The following is an 18,054-nucleotide window of genomic DNA, read 5'->3' as shown; positions in this document are numbered from 1 at the left end:
CGGTCGGTAAATGGGTACCGGTGATAGCTCCATGGTAGAGGAGAGTGCCCACGGGAATAGTCCCTGGGATTATTGTATGACCTGCAGGACGTAAATGATGAGTCGCAACCCATCTGGTTGGAGTTCAATATTTTCAAACATACCAATACGATGACGGGTATTTGCCCAATGTTGAAGCAAGGAATTGGCCGTTTCAAACACCAGATGTCCTGTTGCGTTCACCGCAGGTCCTTCATCAAGGTTCCATTGTCCAAGATCATTTTCGATCCCCGGGTAAAAGGATGAAGGCGCGTGACTCGACAGAGGTGTCTGTGCAGTGAGAACCCGTTCAAAGGCAAGAGAAAGAAGCCAGACGGCTGCGGCTTTCCCTGTAAACGGCATTCTGACGGAGTGCCAAGGGCCTTTGTAAGCTTGGTTATATATTCATTGAGCGTATCTATAAAGTTATAGTTTGATTCTCCGCGGCTAGCACTGATGGGGGCGGCGAACTTGATAGCGGTTGAGATAGCAGTTTTCAATGCTCATTCTTCTATAATTCATGGTTGTCTTCCAGTCATCAGATGCATATAGGAATAACGATGGAAGATGGACGCAATATTATTTCCTGGATTCCGCCCAGGTTATGCGCAACGACAATCACGGGGTACTTAGTCTGCCATCACGGTAGTCAGAAGGAACGATCAGTTCATTCTAGGCTGAGGTACCCACGCGTTTGACTTTCATCCGACTTGGTCCCGTTTGTCACGATGTCACGATTGCTTATTCCGTGACATATTCTGACATAATTACTTCAAATGTCGGCTTTGAGCTAGATAAGGGCATGTCACATTCAAACTGAGTGTGACATGATCACAGCCCTATCATAGCCAATAGGAAGCCACACATGTTGCCGCTGCCAGTTTCAGGGTTTTGTTTAATGAAAAATGGAACTTATATACAGCCGTATACCCGTGTCATTGCCTAATAGTACCGGTACCCTGGTCATTAGCATGATGGTTTTCTTCTTTTTCTTTCTCGAATAACTGGCTCAGTGAAGTACATACATCACGCGCGCTTAAACTCCCCTGCGATAATTTTACAAAAACTACATACAAAAAACGTGTATATGTCAGCAATAGTGCATGCATCCTAAAAACCATATGGCTCCCGTCGTCTGATGCACTTGGGCTGTAGTCTCTTCCATTCCCCTTTGTTTGGGTCTGGCCATAAGGAACCACTGTCCCATTGGGCTGCGCGGGTTGTTGGGAACCCAAAGGGCCAAGTAGGCAAGTAGCACATCTCCTACACGACGAAGTCAGTCATTTCGTAAACATGTAACTCGATTTTGTTACCTCGAAACCACAGGCCGGTCGGCACTTCACCCACACGCTCCAGTCCAACCAAGAGATCAACTGCGTCACATCCTCCTTCCATTCGCCTATGAGAGTATGTATGTGATCAACTTCGGGGTGTCGTTCCGGAGGATAAAAGGCGTCGACTCCAAAATTCATTCCGGAAGCCCACATCTTCGTGACGACGCGGCATATTTCATGCGTAGTTTCCCGCACCGCCTGCAGGAGCAAACGTTCGGAGGGCGTCAATGTTGTTCCACGAGACGCTATGGAGGCCGCGTGCGATGTAGCACATTCCCGAAAAACTGGCGCAGCCCACGAGTTTGTCGCGTCGGCGGTGACGGAGGTATTGGGAGGCAGAGCTGCAAACACAGTGTAGGGCAAAAGCACGGTGCGCAGCTGTCTCTGAATTTGTTGTGCGTGGTCAAAGATCGACCCATCGTCCAACGTCAGGTTCAAAAGGTGCTGTATGAACTCCAGGCGGCTGGCATATCGATCGACCACCACGCGCAAGACCGTTTTCCAGTCAATGCCGCTAGTGGTCGCGGGTGGTCGTGTTAGCGCTTGAGCTAGCCTATCTTGGACACGTTCTATATCTTCCGGTGATATTCCTCCTACTCGATGGTCTCCCCGGTCTAAGCCTACACGGCGCGGCACTAAGGAAGGAACAAGAGCGGTGTCGTAGAAAGAGACGAGTTCAGAAAAATCAAGCACAATCCGGGTTTCTCCTGGGTAATTTTCGCGCCATGAAGCACAATGCACCGATTCAAAAGCGTGACGCACTAATGTCCGAGAATAAATCGGACCTACATCAATATATGGACATGATCACTCACTAGCATCGGGGCCCACTGGCAGACCCGTATCCCCTTCGATGTAGAAGCGAGTGGTCTCGATATTTGCGAACGAGACGACCTCCATGTGAGAGGTGAAGTTGCAGATCATGATTTCACTATGACCGTCGTCAATAACAAATCACCAAGGGGCTACGTATGGATTCGCACAAATTCATTTCCATCCTATGATTCACAAATCAGCATCAGGCATTCACGCGCACGCATCTCAGCATCCAACGAACCTCACAAAGCCGTTCACGCCATACTTCTGACCCCATTTACATAGATCCCTTATGCGCTGCCTTTCATTCCACACCCACTCGGGTTTCATTTCCGACCATGCCACGAGATCTTGAGTGTCCAAAGTGCCCTCAGGGAGTTTCGCAGCGCTGTTTCCATCAAAATAGAGCACTTTCATTGGCCGAGTGACTGCAAGGGTGAGGTGCCAGCACCCTGTTTCAATTTTCCCTCTGCAGAAAAGTATGGAGTGGTCTGGCTCTACAGACACCCAATTCCGGACGGTCGGTAGATGGGGACCGAAGAGAGCTCCATGGTAGAGGAGAGTGCCCACGGGAATAGTCCCTGGGATTATTGTATGACCTGCAGGACGTAAACGATGAGTCGCGACCCATTTGATTGGAGTTCAAACATACCAATACGATGACGGGTATTTGCCCAGTGTTGAAGCAAGGAATTGGCCGTTTCAAACACCAGATGTCCTGTCGCATTCACCGCAGGTCCTTCATCAAGGTTCCATTGCCCAAGATCACTTTCGATCCCCGGGTAAAAGGATGAAGGCGTATGACTCGACAGAGGTGTCTGTGCAGTCAGAACCCGTTGAAAGGCAAGAGAAAGCCAGACGGCTGCGGCTTTCCTTGTAAACAGCATGAAGCGCCAAGGGCCTTTGTACGCTTGGTTATATATTCAATGAGCGCATCAGTTACAGTTTGATTCGCTTTACGCAACCTTTTCCGCAGCTAATACTAATGGGGGCGAACGCCGAACTCGATAGCGGTTGAGATAGCAGTTTTCAATGTTCATTCTTCTATAATGCATGGTTGTCTTCCAGTCATCAGATGATCGACAATAGAAATAACGATGGAAGATGAACGCAATATTATTCCCTGAATTCCGCCCAGGTTGTGCACAGCGACAATCACGGAGTACTTAGTCTGCCGTCACATAGTCAGACCTCCATCAGAAGGAACGATCAGTTGAATTTATTCTAGGCTGAGGTACCCACGATCCGGTGGATGTCACGGTCATCAGCATGAAGTTTTTTTTTTCGAAATCAGGGTATAGACAATGACACGGGTATACTGTATAATAGCTGGATGATGTTGCTTCCTAGTATTGTCTATGGAGCCATGCTTCTATTTGTGCCTATTTGGTTTGTAAAGTCGATGTACTTCAACGTCAACGTGAGTAGAAGGGCAGTTTCAATATTCATCTATAGTTCAGGGCGATAATTGTGTTACAGCCATCCACACGTAGTATTTATACACAAACCAACCAACGTAGGAATGCAGATATGTAGAATTGGAGAATGAAAAAGAAATAGCAATATTTCCTGCACTGGCCCTCTGAAACCACGAAGGTGCTTGCCCAAACGGGGAAAAAGTAAGTAACGAGCGTGACTTTGAAAGAAGCGCGACGAGGGGTATCATCGGAAAGGAATGGGTTGTAATTGTCTGGCAAATAACCTGGCGCATGGTGTGGCAGAAGAATAGATAGACAACAGAAAGGAATAATTTCATTCGATATGCAACAAAGCAGGTCGTGAGCGGGGTCGTAAGTGTGCTTTTAATTGAAGGTGCCCATGCTGGACGGCGGTGTTTGCTGGTATACTTGGTACATATATGCCTGGTAGAGGTGCTGGGGGACATTCTGAGTATTGAAGCCTGGCTGACCCATGTTAAGGATGCTACCAGGTGCAAGATTGGGAGATTGATTGCCGTATGGGATGGCAGAGATGGGAGTGGGAGTCATGGAAGGAGGAATCGAGGGAAGTCCGCCATTACGACGAATAGTAGAGGTACGAGGGCTGCTCATGTCCGGAGAGCGAAGGGCAAAAGGATTGAAAGGATCCGAGGAAGGCGAAAACGCAGAAGGTGGCTGAGAGATACGGGCGCGTGGTGCGGGAGCTTGACCATATGCAGGATCAATATGCAGTTGCGGGGGCCCAGACTGGGGATTCTGCCCACCCATCTGCAACGCAGCCATCATCGAAGCCAAACCCTGATCATTCGAAGGGTAGCCTGACGGAAGGCCAGGCACTCCATAGTGATTCGGGTTTTGACCCTTCTTGCCAGGCGGACCATTAGTGGTGTACGTGGGCTGGTAGTTTGGGATGGGAAGACCAACTTCTTCAATCAGCCGACGATACGCCTGGGTAGCGATAACCTTGAGCTCGATTAATACCCGCTTAGTGGCCTCGATATAGGTTGGCTTGTCAATAGGGTCGATGAACGGGCTAGTTAGGATCTTGTGCACAACCGCGACACCGTTCACTTGATCACCCAACACGTCAGTGAGAACATGGTCACCGGGAGACGAGAATAACGCCTGGACGATTTGACGAGATGCTTCGAACTCGATCTTCTGGTTGACAATCCTAAGAACAGTTAAAGATGCCAATTTGTGCGTGCACAGATGCGATAGATGAGGTGTGAAACGAGGCGCGAGAAGGTTGTACCGTGAAGGGAAAGAAGACGTGTCAAGCAACCATGTCAGCAGCAGCGCGCCGTTAGGGTTCGTCGCCAGAGGAATAGAGTTCAAGATCACGGCAGTAGCAATACGACGTTGCTGGCTCAACGTGATATGCGGGCTCTCAAGACATGCTCTCATGCTGCGTGCACCGAAACGACCTTGTGCGATCTCCCACATACGATCGACCATAGCGTCGAAGATGAAATCGTTAGCAGGAGCCCCGAAACGTAGACAACACCTAATAATTGCTCAGTTATCAATGATACCGACAAGGAAACATCGTTGCACGTACTGAACCACATAGTTACCAAACTGATCAAGTAACAATGGTGGAGCATAAGCCCTCAAATTTTGTACGATGAGCCCGACCTCCTCGGGAGTCTGGACACACTCGATGATCTTCTGTGCAGCCCAAGTACCGTTCTTGTGAATGCCGATCATCGCCAAGTGAGGCGTGATTCTCTCTAGCATCGCGAACCGTGGCACAGAAGAGCACTTTTCAAACAGCTTTTGTACGACCTGCAGCACACCCAGGTAAGCCACAGCAACCGAACTCGGCGTGGGGATACCCACCGTGTTGCCCAGCCAGTCCGAGGCCAAGTCGACAATCTCGCCATCCAAAAAGTCACCAGCAACTTGATCAGTTTCCTCCACGGTCATTGTCCCAGAATCCAGCCTTTTCCGGAGTTCACGCAATTTTGAAGCATCCCAGCGCCTGTTGTTAGGTCTCTCAGAAACAAGTGGAATCGTTGTGTAATACATCGTCGGGGGGCGGAACTCTGTGAACCCTGTGTCAGAGGCCCCCTGACATCAGTGGCCGAAAAACACGTACCAGACAACGACTGAATATCAAAGTCAGCATCAGGGCTACCGGCCGTCAACTCTTTCATGATCATCTGCTGCTCCGTGACCGACGGCAACCAGCCAGCAGGCTTCGACAAACCATCAGAAACATACGCGATATTATGCATGCCAGAGCCAATCATGCTAAGCAAGAGATTCGAGCGATAGTTCTCCACCTGACCACCAAGCACTTGCTGATCTGCTGGAATAGTGGACGCGCCCTTCACGCTGCGAAGAGCATGGATAGTGGCTCCGACGCTCAAATCACCAATACCCTGCACTGCAACGCTGGGACTGTCATCTTGCGTTCCGTTTCCTTCTTGACCATTCTTGACAGGGACCTTGGCAAAGCCGATACGAATAGCACCAACGTCGCTGCCAAGGACATCACGACCATTCAAGGCCTTCCTGGCACGCACAGCGTCATCCAGACGTTCAAAGTTAACTACCCACATGATTAAATATCAACACACTTCACGAGACTTAACACTCACTGAATCCACAATTTTTATGCGTCAACACCCGTGCGGATTCGATAGGTCCATAAGGACTGAAGACGCTCAAGATCGTTGCAGGTGTCGTAGTGCTCGGAATAGACCCAATCCACAACGCACGAGTAGGCGTAGATTGCAGCTGCGCGTCTAACCCACCAAGGCCAGGACTGCTGGCCTTGCTCAAGCCACTAGGAGACGTAGCACCAGAGTTTGTAACAGTCGTGCCCTTGGCAGGGGCAACCGGAGCACTGTCCGCCTTCCCAAAGCCAATGCGTACGGTCTGCCCGTTTGGCATACCGATGTTCCCACCTAGACGGTTGAGCACATCGTCTTTGGCTCGAATAGCATCCGCTTGATCAACAAAATTAACAAAACCGCACTCCTGGAACCAATCAAAACATCAGTATCTCCTCGTCCAAACAATCTCAATCACGTACCTTCTCCGGCAAAAGCCTTAAACTCTCAATAGCACCATACGGCGCAAACACATGAATAAGCTGCTCGCTCGTGACAGCGCTATCCAAATTCCCAATCCACAACGACCGCGTAGGGGTCTGGATCTGCGAGTTATTGTTCGCCTCGGTCTTGGGGGACACGGCCCTCCCCTGCGAATTGGGCGCAGCAAGGTACGACGACGCACGACTTAACTCGCCATTAGGGAAATGCACTGTCGGCGAAGACGTCCCCCGCGCGCTCGACATCTTCGCATCGCTCTTCAAAATCCCAGCCGGATTAGACAGATTTGCAAGACTCCCACTCGCAGCCGCAAGATCGTTGAGATAGGGGGATTGAGCTTCACTAGTCGTGGCGCGGCGCTGAAGGGTACGAATGGGATCATCAAGCGTTCCTACGGAAATTGCTCTGGGTCGGGATGAGAGAGCGCTCGCAGGCGTTAGATGGTCGCCCTGCTTGAACCCCTTCGCCACGTATGACGAGTGGAAGAGACTAGCGTCTGACATGGAGCCATCGTACAGACCCAACCGTTGACGTTCGTACGGCTGAGCATCATGCCCATCAAAGTACTCCTCTTCCTCCTCCGCATTAGGGGTGGCGAGGAGAGACGAAGCGCCGGACGAGCGCGTACGATACGGGTTTGAAACCGTACTGGCCCTCAAGCGTGGTGGATTAGCGAGGTTCCCGGCGATAGCAGCCTGCGCCTGAGTCCGTAGCTCAGATATAGTAGCAGCAGGTGGTGGTCGGAGACTATCATCCAAGCCAAGGTAATCCAAGGTATGAACATCAAAATCATCGACCGAATCCGCGGACGTAACGGAGCGTAACTCATCCAGAACAGGAAAGTTGGATCCCGATCCATTGGCGGAGGATAACCATGACGATGAGAAGATAGACGGGCCGAATGCGTTGGAAAGACCGGCGGAAGGCAGCGTTAATGAACCTGACCTCAAGCGACTGTTGCGCTCGGAGCCGACAGATATGGGAGCTGCCTGTGGAACCGCTACAGTTGTGGTATGCCGAATGCTAGGACGCGGGGGTACGAGAATGCTAGGAGGCGTGTTAGCGGCCTGCCTCTGTTGCAACTGTTCGGCAAACGATTCCGTCGAAGGAGCAGCACTGCTCAGAGTATTAGATGCAGCAGCGAAGCGCTGTGCAGCGAGATGGACATCAGAAGGCAGCGTTCCGGCTCGCGCTCTCCTAAAACCTGGTGGATAATTAGAAGCAGATGTGGTAGAATCATCACTGGGGGAAGCGACGGTGGTGAAGTCATTTGGGGGAGAACCGCTCGGAGGAAGAGCGCGCAGCGCAGGTGGCCTATATCTAGCACCGTTCAGCCGTTCTTCCGCCTGGATCTCCCGTGCCCTGTTCACAAGCGTGGTAAACGAAGCAGATCGGCTAAAAAAGCTAGGAAAAATGAGACGTACCTCTTTGCATAAGCAGCAGAAGGAGCTGGAGGAGGGGTCTTTCCCGAGGAGACTCGTGAATAGGAGCCATTGTTGTCAGAGGCAGATAAAGACATTATAGGGCTTATTTTGGTGGAATTAGGATTAGCGTTGGGTGGATGGGATGATTAACGGACGACTGGTCCGTTGTTTTTGTCGTGCAAATGATAAGACTTGATGCCCAAGCTGGACCTATGATTGAGATGCGAGCCTAGACGAGCAGGGTCGTTTCGTTCGTTTTCGCGGTGGCAGTCGCGAAGCGGGTCGAGACGTGAATTAGCCTGTCACAAAAAAAAAGAACGGAATAGAAAAAGCCAAAAAAAAAGAGTTAAAGCAAGGATATTGGATTGGACAGTCAGTCCAGAGAGGATGTACTTTAGAAAGCCTGGCGACTGGGACCAGAGAAATATGCAAGTACTAAGTAAGATGATGCTACAAATTCAGCGGTTGGGAGAAACCTTGAAAGAAATCCCACTCTAGCTTTTCACACTCCGCTATTCTTCCCATCATGAAACTTACGAATAATTTCCTTGTTACCCTTGTGTTACGCCCAAGATTCTTGTTCGTCCACCGCATCAGAAAAGAAACTAGTAAATATCCGAGTACTGCCTCAAGCGCAGTTTACTATCTGGAGCACGTTGATTGGTGATTGATCATCATGATTTGTTTAAACGCTTCCTGATTACTGTATGTGTACCACAAGCGAGTAAACTATGAGTGGGGGCTGTGAGCTATAACATACAAACGAAAGCTGTCGCAAGACAAAAAATGGAGGACGAATGTGTATGATGCAATCGACCCCATGCTCGCAAAAAAGTAAAAGTAAAAGGGCGAGCGATAGGGTTGACTGGTGAACCTAGAATACTTGGCGCATCTTTGCGCAAAGAGGTATATGAGAGAGACGGGTCGATAACTGATACAGCTCTAACGAACGAAGCTAGCAAAAAAAGCAACAAAAAATCAGTCCAGAACGAAGACCTGCAAGCAAGCGGTCAAGCAAAAGAGGGGGGCTTGAGACCTGATGGACCTTGCAGTGATGAAAATGAGTCGAGCAAATGCATGTCAAAGCAGTTCGAATGTCGGTCGAGTGATGACCGAGAGTTGATGGAGTAGCAAAAATGATGGTGGAGTTTCGGACCCCGATCAAACCTCACGCATGTCTCGGCCCCCTCATCCGGGGCCGCACACCCCGCGTGCGAGCAACAGCATCCGCAACCCGTTTTGACCGCCTCAACGAACGGCCATCTTTCAAACTCCTTGGCTCCTCTTCCACGATCTCCACGTCCACGTCAGCATCAGCGTCCGTGTCTTTATCGCATTGGTCTGCGTTGTCATCACGCTCCCCGTCTGCGTCTTCATCCCGAGCATCCATAAACACATCACCCTTTGCATAACCCTCGCCCTCCTCCCAATCAGGACACATGCACAACACCCGGAACATCTCCGCCTCCGTAGGACTCAGCGGTGGCTCTCCGCTTCCAATCCCATGACCATTTCCGAGATCGGTACTTCCCGGTCCAAAATCAGTGCGTCCAACTCTGAGACCGGTGCTTCCACTTCCAGTGCTGGTGTGTCCGCCCCCCAAACTAGATCGCGGACTCCCAAAGTCAACACTACTCCCGAGGACGCTCCCCCTCCCAAAATCAATCTCACTCCCGAGACATGCACTCCCACTTCCAGAACTAGTACTTGGTCCTAACCCCGACGCAAGCACTGCCAGCGCAATATCAAATGCAGGAAGCACAGGTTCTGCTTCGACTTCTGCTTCTGGCTCGGCGTCTTCAGTAAGACTCCATGCCTCGTGGGCATTAGGTATAGGCGTGGGAAGTGCGGGGCTGGTGGATGCGGGCAATGACGACGGCAATAGCGGCGAAGCTGAATGTGAATGTGGCTCCGAAGATGATGAATGTGGATGCGACTGCGAAGAAGACGGCAGGGGATACGGTTCGGCCCGTGACGAAGGCGCCGAGGGCAAAGTCGACTGAGGTGGAGATAACACAGACGACGCCCGTGCCGACACCAACGACGAAGAAGACGACGAGCCCTGACCCACAACCCTCCCACCCTCAAAACACACCCCAAACTGCCCCAACATCCTCCCAGGTTTACTCGTCCTCCAGAAATCCCTCAAGGCGCTCGGGAACCGCATCACAAGCTCGTCGCTTAGGAATACCTCTACGCTTGTTCTTAGCGTCTCGTCTTGAGAGTGAGGCTGTCCTGTGCGTTGGGTACCCGCCTGAATACTCGTCCTCAAAAATTCCCTTGCACAATCCAACGACACCCACACCCCTGCCACGGCCAAATTCGGATGCTCAAACCGCACAGCGCTCGGCGGAAGAACTGGGACCGCAGTAGCACAAGGTGATGGCGATGGTGAAAACGCAGCAAGCAAGGGTGTAAGGTTTACGAAATCGGTGTCTAGCCTCCTCAAAAGCGTGCGCGTCGTGTGGGGTGCATAAAGAGGCAGCGTAGTTTGATACACCGGTATTCCTGTAACTCAATTAATGCCCGATACAGACAACAGACAGAGAAGAATCAAGACGAAATGAAATGTGACTTACCTTCGACCTGTGTAGCGCTAACAGGTGGATCGCACGGTACGCACGTGTGGACTACTACTACTTGGTCTTTGCGTTCAGGGAGAGGCTCGGGATCAGTCATTTGGCAGTCTTCACCTGGTGATAAAGAAGTGTTAGGTGCGGGTGATACGAATCGTGTCCGCCGAGTTCCCTTTTCCCATTCTAGCTCGAGCTCGGTAATGTGGACACTATCAGGACCAAGCAGTTCTGCGTCTTGCCAGTCCAGCACGCTGTTCTTGCGTTCCAGGGACGGTTTCTTTGAATGCGTGGGCCGAAGAGGGGAAACATTGACCCTTGGAGATCCAGGCAGTGCCGACGAATGATGGAACATGAACCCCGTGCTCGAACCCGGGGATGTTGGAGAAGGGGTGAGTGGCGACATAGGAGAGAGTGGGAACCCACTCCATGGCATACTCGTAGGCGACAACGATAACCCATTCAGTGCCTCTGGAGCATCTTCCTTCTTGACTTCAATCTCCCCACACGCACCCGCCCAGCCACTATCAAACTCCCATTCCCACATCTCAAGTTCCTCAACCTTGACCTCTGGAGCGACTGCATGGCGACTTTCGTTTTCCCGCGCCACCGAAGCGAACCCAGATTCTGGGGATGAATATGACCGCGCACGATTGAGATCTAGGTCCTCCCAAGCATCTAGCATGTCTCTCACGTTCTGACTTGGGCCAATACTGTTATCTTCTCCTTCGTCTTCTACTTTCACGCTCACACCTCGAGATTCCTCTTCATCGCTTGAGAAATCGAAGTCGATATCCTCCTCGTGATCAGAATCGGGCGGAGGTGATGCGCTTCCTCTGGATTGGTCGATGGGTGGCGGGGGAAATATGTATTGAAGGGAGGGAGGGGATATGGGGGTGTAACATGGGACTGCGATTGATCTGCGAGGATAGGGTGGGAGGCAAAATGGTTCTGGGCTGATATCGGGCTCTGCTGGGGACATGTCGACGTCATCGTCAGAGGAAGTATCATGGGAGAGATCAATGATGTCTGTGGGATCTGTGGTAGTGGGAGAGGGACGGAGACGTAAGGTGAGTTTGACTTTTGGAGGTCTTTCAGGTTCGTCTTCTTCTTCGTCAGAAGAACTGGAGGCACTCTCTGCATAACCGCTATCTACAGGACTGGAGCTGGGCGGTGGACTGGCGCTCTCTGAGAGTCTGTCAGTGGCACGACAGCGTCTTGAAATGAGTCTTTTGCGTTTCTCTCCGCACTTTTCCATTGAACTGTGAGATTGCTTTCGAGGCTTTGTATTGGAAGTGGAAGCGGGATAATTTGAAAGGAGAATACCAGCACGAGAAAAAGGGCAGGAGACGCCACTAGCTTTTGAAAGATACCATACGATTGTGCCACGACGAAAGTTTGTACGGCGACCGGTAGGAATGTTCTGATTTGGACACGTGGTGTCGAGTGGTTGCCTTTGTAGGGGTGCGCCTCCTACACGGGAATGCAGTGCAGAAACGAGATCGTCGTCAGCGGGTGTGCCAGAGAGGGTATGTCGAAGAAGAAGGGGGTGATCTTGTTGAGCCTCGCATCGAGAGAGATGATTTCGGATGTAAGTAGTTATTGCTTGCGACGCAGCAGAAACACTAGGGTGTTGTGAGTAGAGTGAAGAGAGGAAAGAAAGGAGAACATACTTCTGACACACGAGGCCGAAGTTTAGAGTCATTTCCGCAAGGTCCTTGATCGTCATCGCACGATTGTCCTAGAGATACACGCGTGAAGGTATGAATGGGAACGAGGAAAGGGACTCACCACGCTGAGGAAGCAACGACCGATAGCATGAAATACCTTGCTGGTGGCGTCTTCTGGGTGTAGCATGACATTTGGTAGTGGAAATATTGGAAATTGAGATTGATTTTGAGTTGATTCTGTTTGTGTTGGATGTGGTACTGGTTTTATACGCCTTGGTTGTGGTGATTGACGAAGACGAGCGCTCGGTTTAAGGATTGAATTGTTCCTTATTCTTGTACCGTAATTGTGTGAATGTGAAGTATCAGACATTATAAAACATTAGTTGTTGAGTTCGTTAAGTCGACCAGCGAAGGAGGGGCCTTAGTGAGTGAGTGAATGGATGGGTGATGGTGGTAAGAGGAAGAGAAGCGTTACACACCAAAAAAACCAGATTACTGCGTATCCCCCCGATCAAAATAACGTAACCCCTTTTTTATCATGTAAAATAAACTTTAATTTTACACAATGCCGTCATGGACAAAACTAATTTAATATTTGATTTTTTTTTCTTCCTTTGTCAGCATCCGCTATTGTGTCTCACCAGAGCGCTTCTCTCAAACTCCGGATGTTCGCTTCTTGGCACTCCCCTTATCAGTCTCACGTCCCCAGTATCTTGCCGCTCGTCCATTTGTATATCAGTTTGCGCCGTAACCACGCCAACTTTCGTAATAGTGAACCTCTTAACTTTCCAAAGATCGGTATCCTCTACGTAAGGTAAATTCTTTCCCATCACGCGTTTGGTGAACCGTGAATGCGTTGATCGATGCCTTGATGCGTAGCGCGTGTAAGGAAATGTCTGCTATTCTCACGACCCCAGCACTTTAGCTTGCTGCGCTGTCTTTTCGGTGATATCCTGAATGATATGGACTCGGATGGGATCGCCAAGCCGTACTACACCCGTGCGCCACTCTGAAGGCGACTTTGTTCAATTGACACCGTTTTCAATGCCAGGTCATGATTGGGAACGGAACAAAGGCTGTTTGTCTAGACCAGATCTTCTAGTCCCTCTACAGTGCAGCTCTCAAAGATCCTCAAAGTAGATATCGATACGCATACAGGTTAGTCTCCCAATGGAAGCAAGTCGTTGATGATGATAGAAGCAACAACTGACTTCCGTGATCTGCCTACGGAAGACTAATATAAAAACAAACCTCGAATTTATCAAATCAATTATTAGTACATTATTCACCCGGAGCGGAACAACCCAGGATCCCTCCATAATGCACGGCAGTTGCAAGTACTGTCGCAGTATTCCGCTGTAAACCAAAAATCATGTTCTTGTACCAACCCCATTGTAAAGTCTAAACGCCACCAGCAGTTACGCCACTGATGTCCCTGCTTCAGAGGTCCGCGAGCTTCACCGGCACCCGAGACTCAACGCTGAAAGAACACCTTCCCTAATTGGTCGGGCGCAACAGGTATCCTCAGGTATCCCAGACTCGAGGTGACTTTCAGCACGTGTCGTGTTTACTCGTCATGACTGGGACAAAGGCTGCGGACTAGTTACACTGATGCCCTGTGGATTGGTTACTATATATAAGACATGAGAACCATGTGCTGCGGCACTTGGAAAATGTGGTTCTCACGAAAGGACAAAGATCCAAATGAAAGCGCAAAGCTAAAAAAAAACCTCCCGATGAGTCATTCTCACATGTATACGCCACAACCCTTTCAAAATAACGGCGAAGGCGCTCGCAGAAAAACGTAGCAAGTTGTGAGAATCCACTAAAACCTACACACGTCCTATTTTTTTTTCGAATAACAAGCGAGACCACTGAAGTGAATGAAATTCGATGTTACTGAGAAATTAGGACATCACCAAGATACGTTCGTTGTTAGGAACCCACTCCCATGCTTCAGTATGTCCCCCAGATTACACGACGGAACTCAAAAATATGACATGTTCGGGTCGTAATCCACTTCGTCCTGAGCAGGTGAACCTTGCTTTAGCTAACCGCAAATGGAACAATGACCAAAGACAAACCTTGAATTTGCATGTGTCGGAACTAGTTTGATGCGAAGGTTGGGTTATAATTGGTCTCAAGGCAGGTGTAGATGAGTCACTCGAAAAACAGGACCTTTGAATAGTCATCAGTCAGAGTGAAGTTGAACGCTTTTTGTCCTTCCACCGTATCGAAGGCATGAGACATCCCAGCATCAAGCCACACAGAACGCTCATACCCTGCACCACTGTGCGGGAATACATTGTTGTTGGATCTGCATCATTGTCCTCGGGAAGAGATGAGTTGTTCACGTCCGCTTCGATATTATTGTGACGACGGCCACTTTAAATACTGGGCATGGCCAAAGCACATCGACAACTACCTGGTGGTTAACCGGTATTGGAACAAAATAGTGAATCTGTGGCGAGTCATAGATGCTCCAAATTCGAGTGAAGACTACGCGCGGACCTGCCATTTCCTATTGTCAGCGATTGTTGACAGCGTGGTAGGTTTGGTGGTGCAAAGTGATGCCTATTCTCTTTCGACTTGACAGGTATGAGTATAGAATTCTTTGTATGCAGGTTTCATGAGCTTACTTGTCCTGAATCCCGACCAACGCTGTACGAAGGATATTTTTTCGCAAGATCATACGGCACAGTCGTTGAATTGGACGCACCACTGGAGTTTGCATGATCGATACCGCAGACCATGCATGTTATGAGCCTCGTATTATGCGAACACCGAACGAATATACTGATGTGCACTTGGGGGTATATTGTTCAGTGAACAGCGACGATGTGTCGACGTGTCGATTAGCTCGCTGGCTGCCTCGACGAGCCGGAGGCGGATGAACACATCACAGTCTAATGACCGTCCTTCTACTTGTTTATCCATATACTGATATTGCCTATACCATGGAGAAAGAAGATCATTAGAAGGAGCTTCCGAGTCGACGGCTGTTTGAAATGAACGTCTTTCAAGAATCCCATAGTCACGTGAAGTCGCGACACGCTCACCGGCGAGGACGCGCCGCGATGATATCATCCTCCTATATACACACAAAAAAGATCTGCGTGGCCATAAAATAAAGGTTACATGCTCGCACGGCTGATGAGCACATATAAGGAATGAAAGCCATGCTGCAGCTGTGTGAATGAGGCAGCGCCACAGCCCTAGGTAAGCAATATATTATATGTCTCCGCTCAAAGGATAGTTATGTAAAAGTTTGACAGATGTTCCCATTCTTAGACGGCGAAAACGCGCGACTGGTTACTGCGCATCCCTGATAATCACTGTGCGCTGGCATTGCAGAGTACTACTCCAGCAGTCACTGCGATAGCTATCTAGCCGACGTAGTAGTCCAGGATGTTTTTGAGGTTTGTTGCATGCTTTGTCTTACCGTCACTAGCAGCACAAGTCCCGTTGGGTTTATCGCCTGATGGCAAGCCGTCACTGGAACTCGGAACTTCTACCATAACTCAACCATACAACTCTCTTGACTCGGATGATAGCCTCGACCTTTCATCTTGGCGGCTTGACGAGCCACCTCCTGCTAACGAAACAGGGCACTTTGTTTTTGAAACTGTAAATTCGCTGCTCCAGCATTGGCCGAACACGCGCTATCGAAATGGTCAGTCCTTATCTTAACATTGGCACTGACGAATGTCTGACACATATTGTTATTGCCGCGACCTACTACTAGGCCATACAATGGTTCCCGGTGTAATTCCCAAGGGCACCTTGTTGTATCATGGAGCTGTCAATAACACAATCCCTACGGTTCCCGATTGGACAGCCACAGATCCAGAACACTCCGTCCTCTTCTGCAATGGCTCTCCCGATACAGGATGTTGGCACTTGACACTTGCAACAACTCGTCCCCTCAAAATCCTTTACTTTGATGGGACTAGCGCAGCTAATACCATAATTGGCCCTCTTGATACTCAGGATATCATTGCATGGGGAGAATTGAGACCTGATTGGCACTTTGAGGAGAACCAGCGCCTCATGGACTTATGCAAATGGGGAGCACCGTACGCTGTCGATGGTTATGTTCGGTAAGCCAATTTATCTAGCAACATCTCATCACGTATCGACCTCTTTTACAGAATGGAAATGGACTTGTATGTTCTTGAATTTCGCTTTGTGCTCTCCAACTGATTGATTTGCGAAGTGAAGTCATGCTCTGTGACTTTACAGCTGGCCTGGAAGTCGTCTCCTGGTCTCACCTTGCTAGCATCGCCGAACCGGTGTCTGCAGTCCCAAGAATACCTAACTTTATCAGCAAGTCTCTGTAATTTTCGCCTTCCTTGTGTCTTCCTAATGTATATTTCTAGTGCTACGCATGTTCGAAGTGATGCACGCAGGGTCGTGGCACAATCGATACCCCGGGGATACACGAATAACCCTTGATCTGGCTGGAATCGTCTCACTGTACGACACCACCCTAGCACCGTCACTCGTTGGCTCACGCGACGGCCAGGAACGGTGCGACCACGACATGAAAGCTATATCTTCTGCGGATATCAAGGCGGTCAGGCGTAGCGTCTCTCGCATATTAGAGCGAGATCAGGGTGATACTAGTGGCATCGACTGGAAAACCCTTTTCAGAGTTATCATGGAACGTTACTCGGAGCGCTTCGAGTTTATCGACTACCTTCTCAACTCAGAAAATGACTCAATCGTGGACCCAGCACTGCAGGTACATGTCCAGTTGCGCGTGATGCTCACACCATACATCTTCCACTCTACTGTGCCTCCCAGCGCATCGCATGACTCATCTAATTCCTGGGCAACACCAGTGTTCAAAGCATGCGGGACCGCGCACACATCATCAATCCTATCATACATCTCGAGCCTGAACCCCTCAGAACGCCTTCTGTTGCATGCAGTACAAAAGACTTCGCGTGAAATATGTCGCGTTGTTACAAAGATGTGGGTTTCCGGCGTCCTCGCAGGACTTGATATATATCTCCCCCGCGACTCCACTCCGGACGCTGAGCAAATGGCTCGCCTGATGAGTTCGTGGAGGCAAGAATTAGGTGCTTTGATGACATGGCTAGATTGGAGCGTGTGGGTCAAGTGTCACCCAGCTTGTAGGCCTGAGGTAAATGTCTTGATTTTATGTGCTGCTTATATACATCTTACGCCTTCCTTAGGAAATGTGTTACCTTCATTCCTGGCCCATCAACGTGCCAAGGGATCAGTGTCCACACTATCCTCCCTATCATGGACAATCTGAGAGCAGTAATATTATCAATGCAGGCCTACCTCTTAGGGACAGGCTCCTCATGCAACTGGCGAGTCCGCAGGATGATGACTGGAAGAAGCCCAAGCCAAAGTGCATCAGACGAATTGCGCCATACAGTTTCTAGATTTTTATTTGAAACTAGTATTTACTAATGTCGTCCTTCCGGTGATGACCGGAGACTTGTTATCATTCAGATATCTTGGATACGCACAGCTACTGTTCACGTCCTTTCTTGCTAGTTTCCTCGCGCGGCCATTACTGCCGCACTCCCATCTAGACAGCATGTGGCCATACTGTCATGTGTATATTACCCGATTGTGTATACCATCACCCATCATGAGTTCCAGATCTCTCATGTGCTGCACGGCGTTGCGTCCTGTCCTGAGCCGTCCGATGCACGTATCAAATCATCAACTTCCTTGAAG

The 18,054-nt window shown here is 49.7% G+C and overlaps 4 protein-coding genes across 4 annotated transcripts; 1 reads left to right on the top strand and 3 right to left on the bottom strand.

Annotated features, from left to right (window-relative positions):
- Positions 1 to 1,099: 1,099 nt before the first annotated feature.
- On the bottom strand, positions 1,100 to 3,519 carry HD556DRAFT_1530244 (uncharacterized protein). The gene is made up of 7 exons (XM_041309448.1): positions 3,279 to 3,519; positions 2,821 to 3,229; positions 2,410 to 2,767; positions 2,336 to 2,350; positions 2,168 to 2,283; positions 1,332 to 2,113; positions 1,100 to 1,281 (listed from the first exon to the last, which is right to left on the bottom strand). Exons 2-7 carry the CDS (start codon positions 3,053 to 3,055, stop codon positions 1,129 to 1,131), a joined length of 1,659 nt encoding a protein of 552 aa, XP_041155229.1. The 5' UTR covers positions 3,056 to 3,229; positions 3,279 to 3,519; the 3' UTR covers positions 1,100 to 1,128.
- Positions 3,520 to 8,608, bottom strand: HD556DRAFT_1298563 (uncharacterized protein). Its single transcript, XM_041299452.1, has 7 exons — positions 8,094 to 8,608; positions 6,651 to 8,031; positions 6,214 to 6,595; positions 5,709 to 6,164; positions 5,450 to 5,655; positions 5,169 to 5,395; positions 3,520 to 5,114 (listed from the first exon to the last, which is right to left on the bottom strand). The coding sequence occupies exons 1-7, from the start codon at positions 8,186 to 8,188 to the stop codon at positions 3,971 to 3,973; spliced, it is 3,891 nt and encodes a 1,296-aa protein (XP_041155228.1). The 5' UTR covers positions 8,189 to 8,608; the 3' UTR covers positions 3,520 to 3,970.
- Positions 8,609 to 10,164: 1,556 nt separating this feature from the next.
- On the bottom strand, positions 10,165 to 12,834 carry HD556DRAFT_1406422 (uncharacterized protein). Its single transcript, XM_041304014.1, has 3 exons — positions 12,458 to 12,834; positions 12,340 to 12,407; positions 10,165 to 12,291 (listed from the first exon to the last, which is right to left on the bottom strand). Exons 1-3 carry the CDS (start codon positions 12,704 to 12,706, stop codon positions 10,647 to 10,649), a joined length of 1,962 nt encoding a protein of 653 aa, XP_041155227.1. The 5' UTR covers positions 12,707 to 12,834; the 3' UTR covers positions 10,165 to 10,646.
- A 2,774-nt stretch (positions 12,835 to 15,608) lies between these two features.
- HD556DRAFT_1406403 (uncharacterized protein) lies at positions 15,609 to 17,995 on the top strand. The gene is made up of 6 exons (XM_041304013.1): positions 15,609 to 16,009; positions 16,082 to 16,436; positions 16,488 to 16,502; positions 16,553 to 16,662; positions 16,716 to 17,485; positions 17,538 to 17,995. The coding sequence occupies exons 1-6, from the start codon at positions 15,745 to 15,747 to the stop codon at positions 17,751 to 17,753; spliced, it is 1,731 nt and encodes a 576-aa protein (XP_041155226.1). The 5' UTR covers positions 15,609 to 15,744; the 3' UTR covers positions 17,754 to 17,995.
- Positions 17,996 to 18,054: the final 59 nt, after the last annotated feature.

Source organism: Suillus plorans (assembly GCF_016647745.1).
Source record: "Suillus plorans strain S12 chromosome Unknown HD556scaffold_73, whole genome shotgun sequence".
Classification (NCBI taxonomy): Eukaryota; Fungi; Basidiomycota; class Agaricomycetes; order Boletales; family Suillaceae; genus Suillus; species Suillus plorans.
The sequence above is the reverse complement of the archived record's forward strand: the minus strand, read 5'-3'. Positions and strand labels throughout refer to the sequence as shown.

What these genes read in the sequence shown, in the direction of transcription:
- HD556DRAFT_1406422 (XM_041304014.1), bottom strand. Translation starts at nt 12,706, where the DNA reads ATGTCTGATACTTCACATTCACACAATTACGGTACAAGAATAAGGAAC. An exon ending in GTCGTTGCTTCCTCAGCGTG is followed by an intron (nt 12,408 to 12,457) that starts GTGAGTCCCTTT and finishes GTGTATCTCTAG; the next exon opens with GACAATCGTGCGATGACGAT. An exon ending in TTCGGCCTCGTGTGTCAGAA is followed by an intron (nt 12,292 to 12,339) that starts GTATGTTCTCCT and finishes ACAACACCCTAG; the next exon opens with TGTTTCTGCTGCGTCGCAAG.
- HD556DRAFT_1298563 (XM_041299452.1), bottom strand. Translation starts at nt 8,188, where the DNA reads ATGTCTTTATCTGCCTCTGACAACAATGGCTCCTATTCACGAGTCTCC. An exon ending in TGATATTCAGTCGTTGTCTG is followed by an intron (nt 5,656 to 5,708) that starts GTACGTGTTTTT and finishes CAGGGTTCACAG; the next exon opens with AGTTCCGCCCCCCGACGATG. An exon ending in TTTGGTAACTATGTGGTTCA is followed by an intron (nt 5,115 to 5,168) that starts GTACGTGCAACG and finishes AGCAATTATTAG; the next exon opens with GTGTTGTCTACGTTTCGGGG.
- HD556DRAFT_1406403 (XM_041304013.1), top strand. Translation starts at nt 15,745, where the DNA reads ATGTTTTTGAGGTTTGTTGCATGCTTTGTCTTACCGTCACTAGCAGCA. An exon ending in AAGAATACCTAACTTTATCA is followed by an intron (nt 16,663 to 16,715) that starts GCAAGTCTCTGT and finishes GTATATTTCTAG; the next exon opens with TGCTACGCATGTTCGAAGTG. An exon ending in ACCCAGCTTGTAGGCCTGAG is followed by an intron (nt 17,486 to 17,537) that starts GTAAATGTCTTG and finishes CGCCTTCCTTAG; the next exon opens with GAAATGTGTTACCTTCATTC.
- HD556DRAFT_1530244 (XM_041309448.1), bottom strand. Translation starts at nt 3,055, where the DNA reads ATGCTGTTTACAAGGAAAGCCGCAGCCGTCTGGCTTTCTCTTGCCTTT. An exon ending in AAATACCCGTCATCGTATTG is followed by an intron (nt 2,768 to 2,820) that starts GTATGTTTGAAC and finishes TACGTCCTGCAG; the next exon opens with GTCATACAATAATCCCAGGG. An exon ending in GACCGGCCTGTGGTTTCGAG is followed by an intron (nt 1,282 to 1,331) that starts GTAACAAAATCG and finishes TTCGTCGTGTAG; the next exon opens with GAGATGTGCTACTTGCCTAC.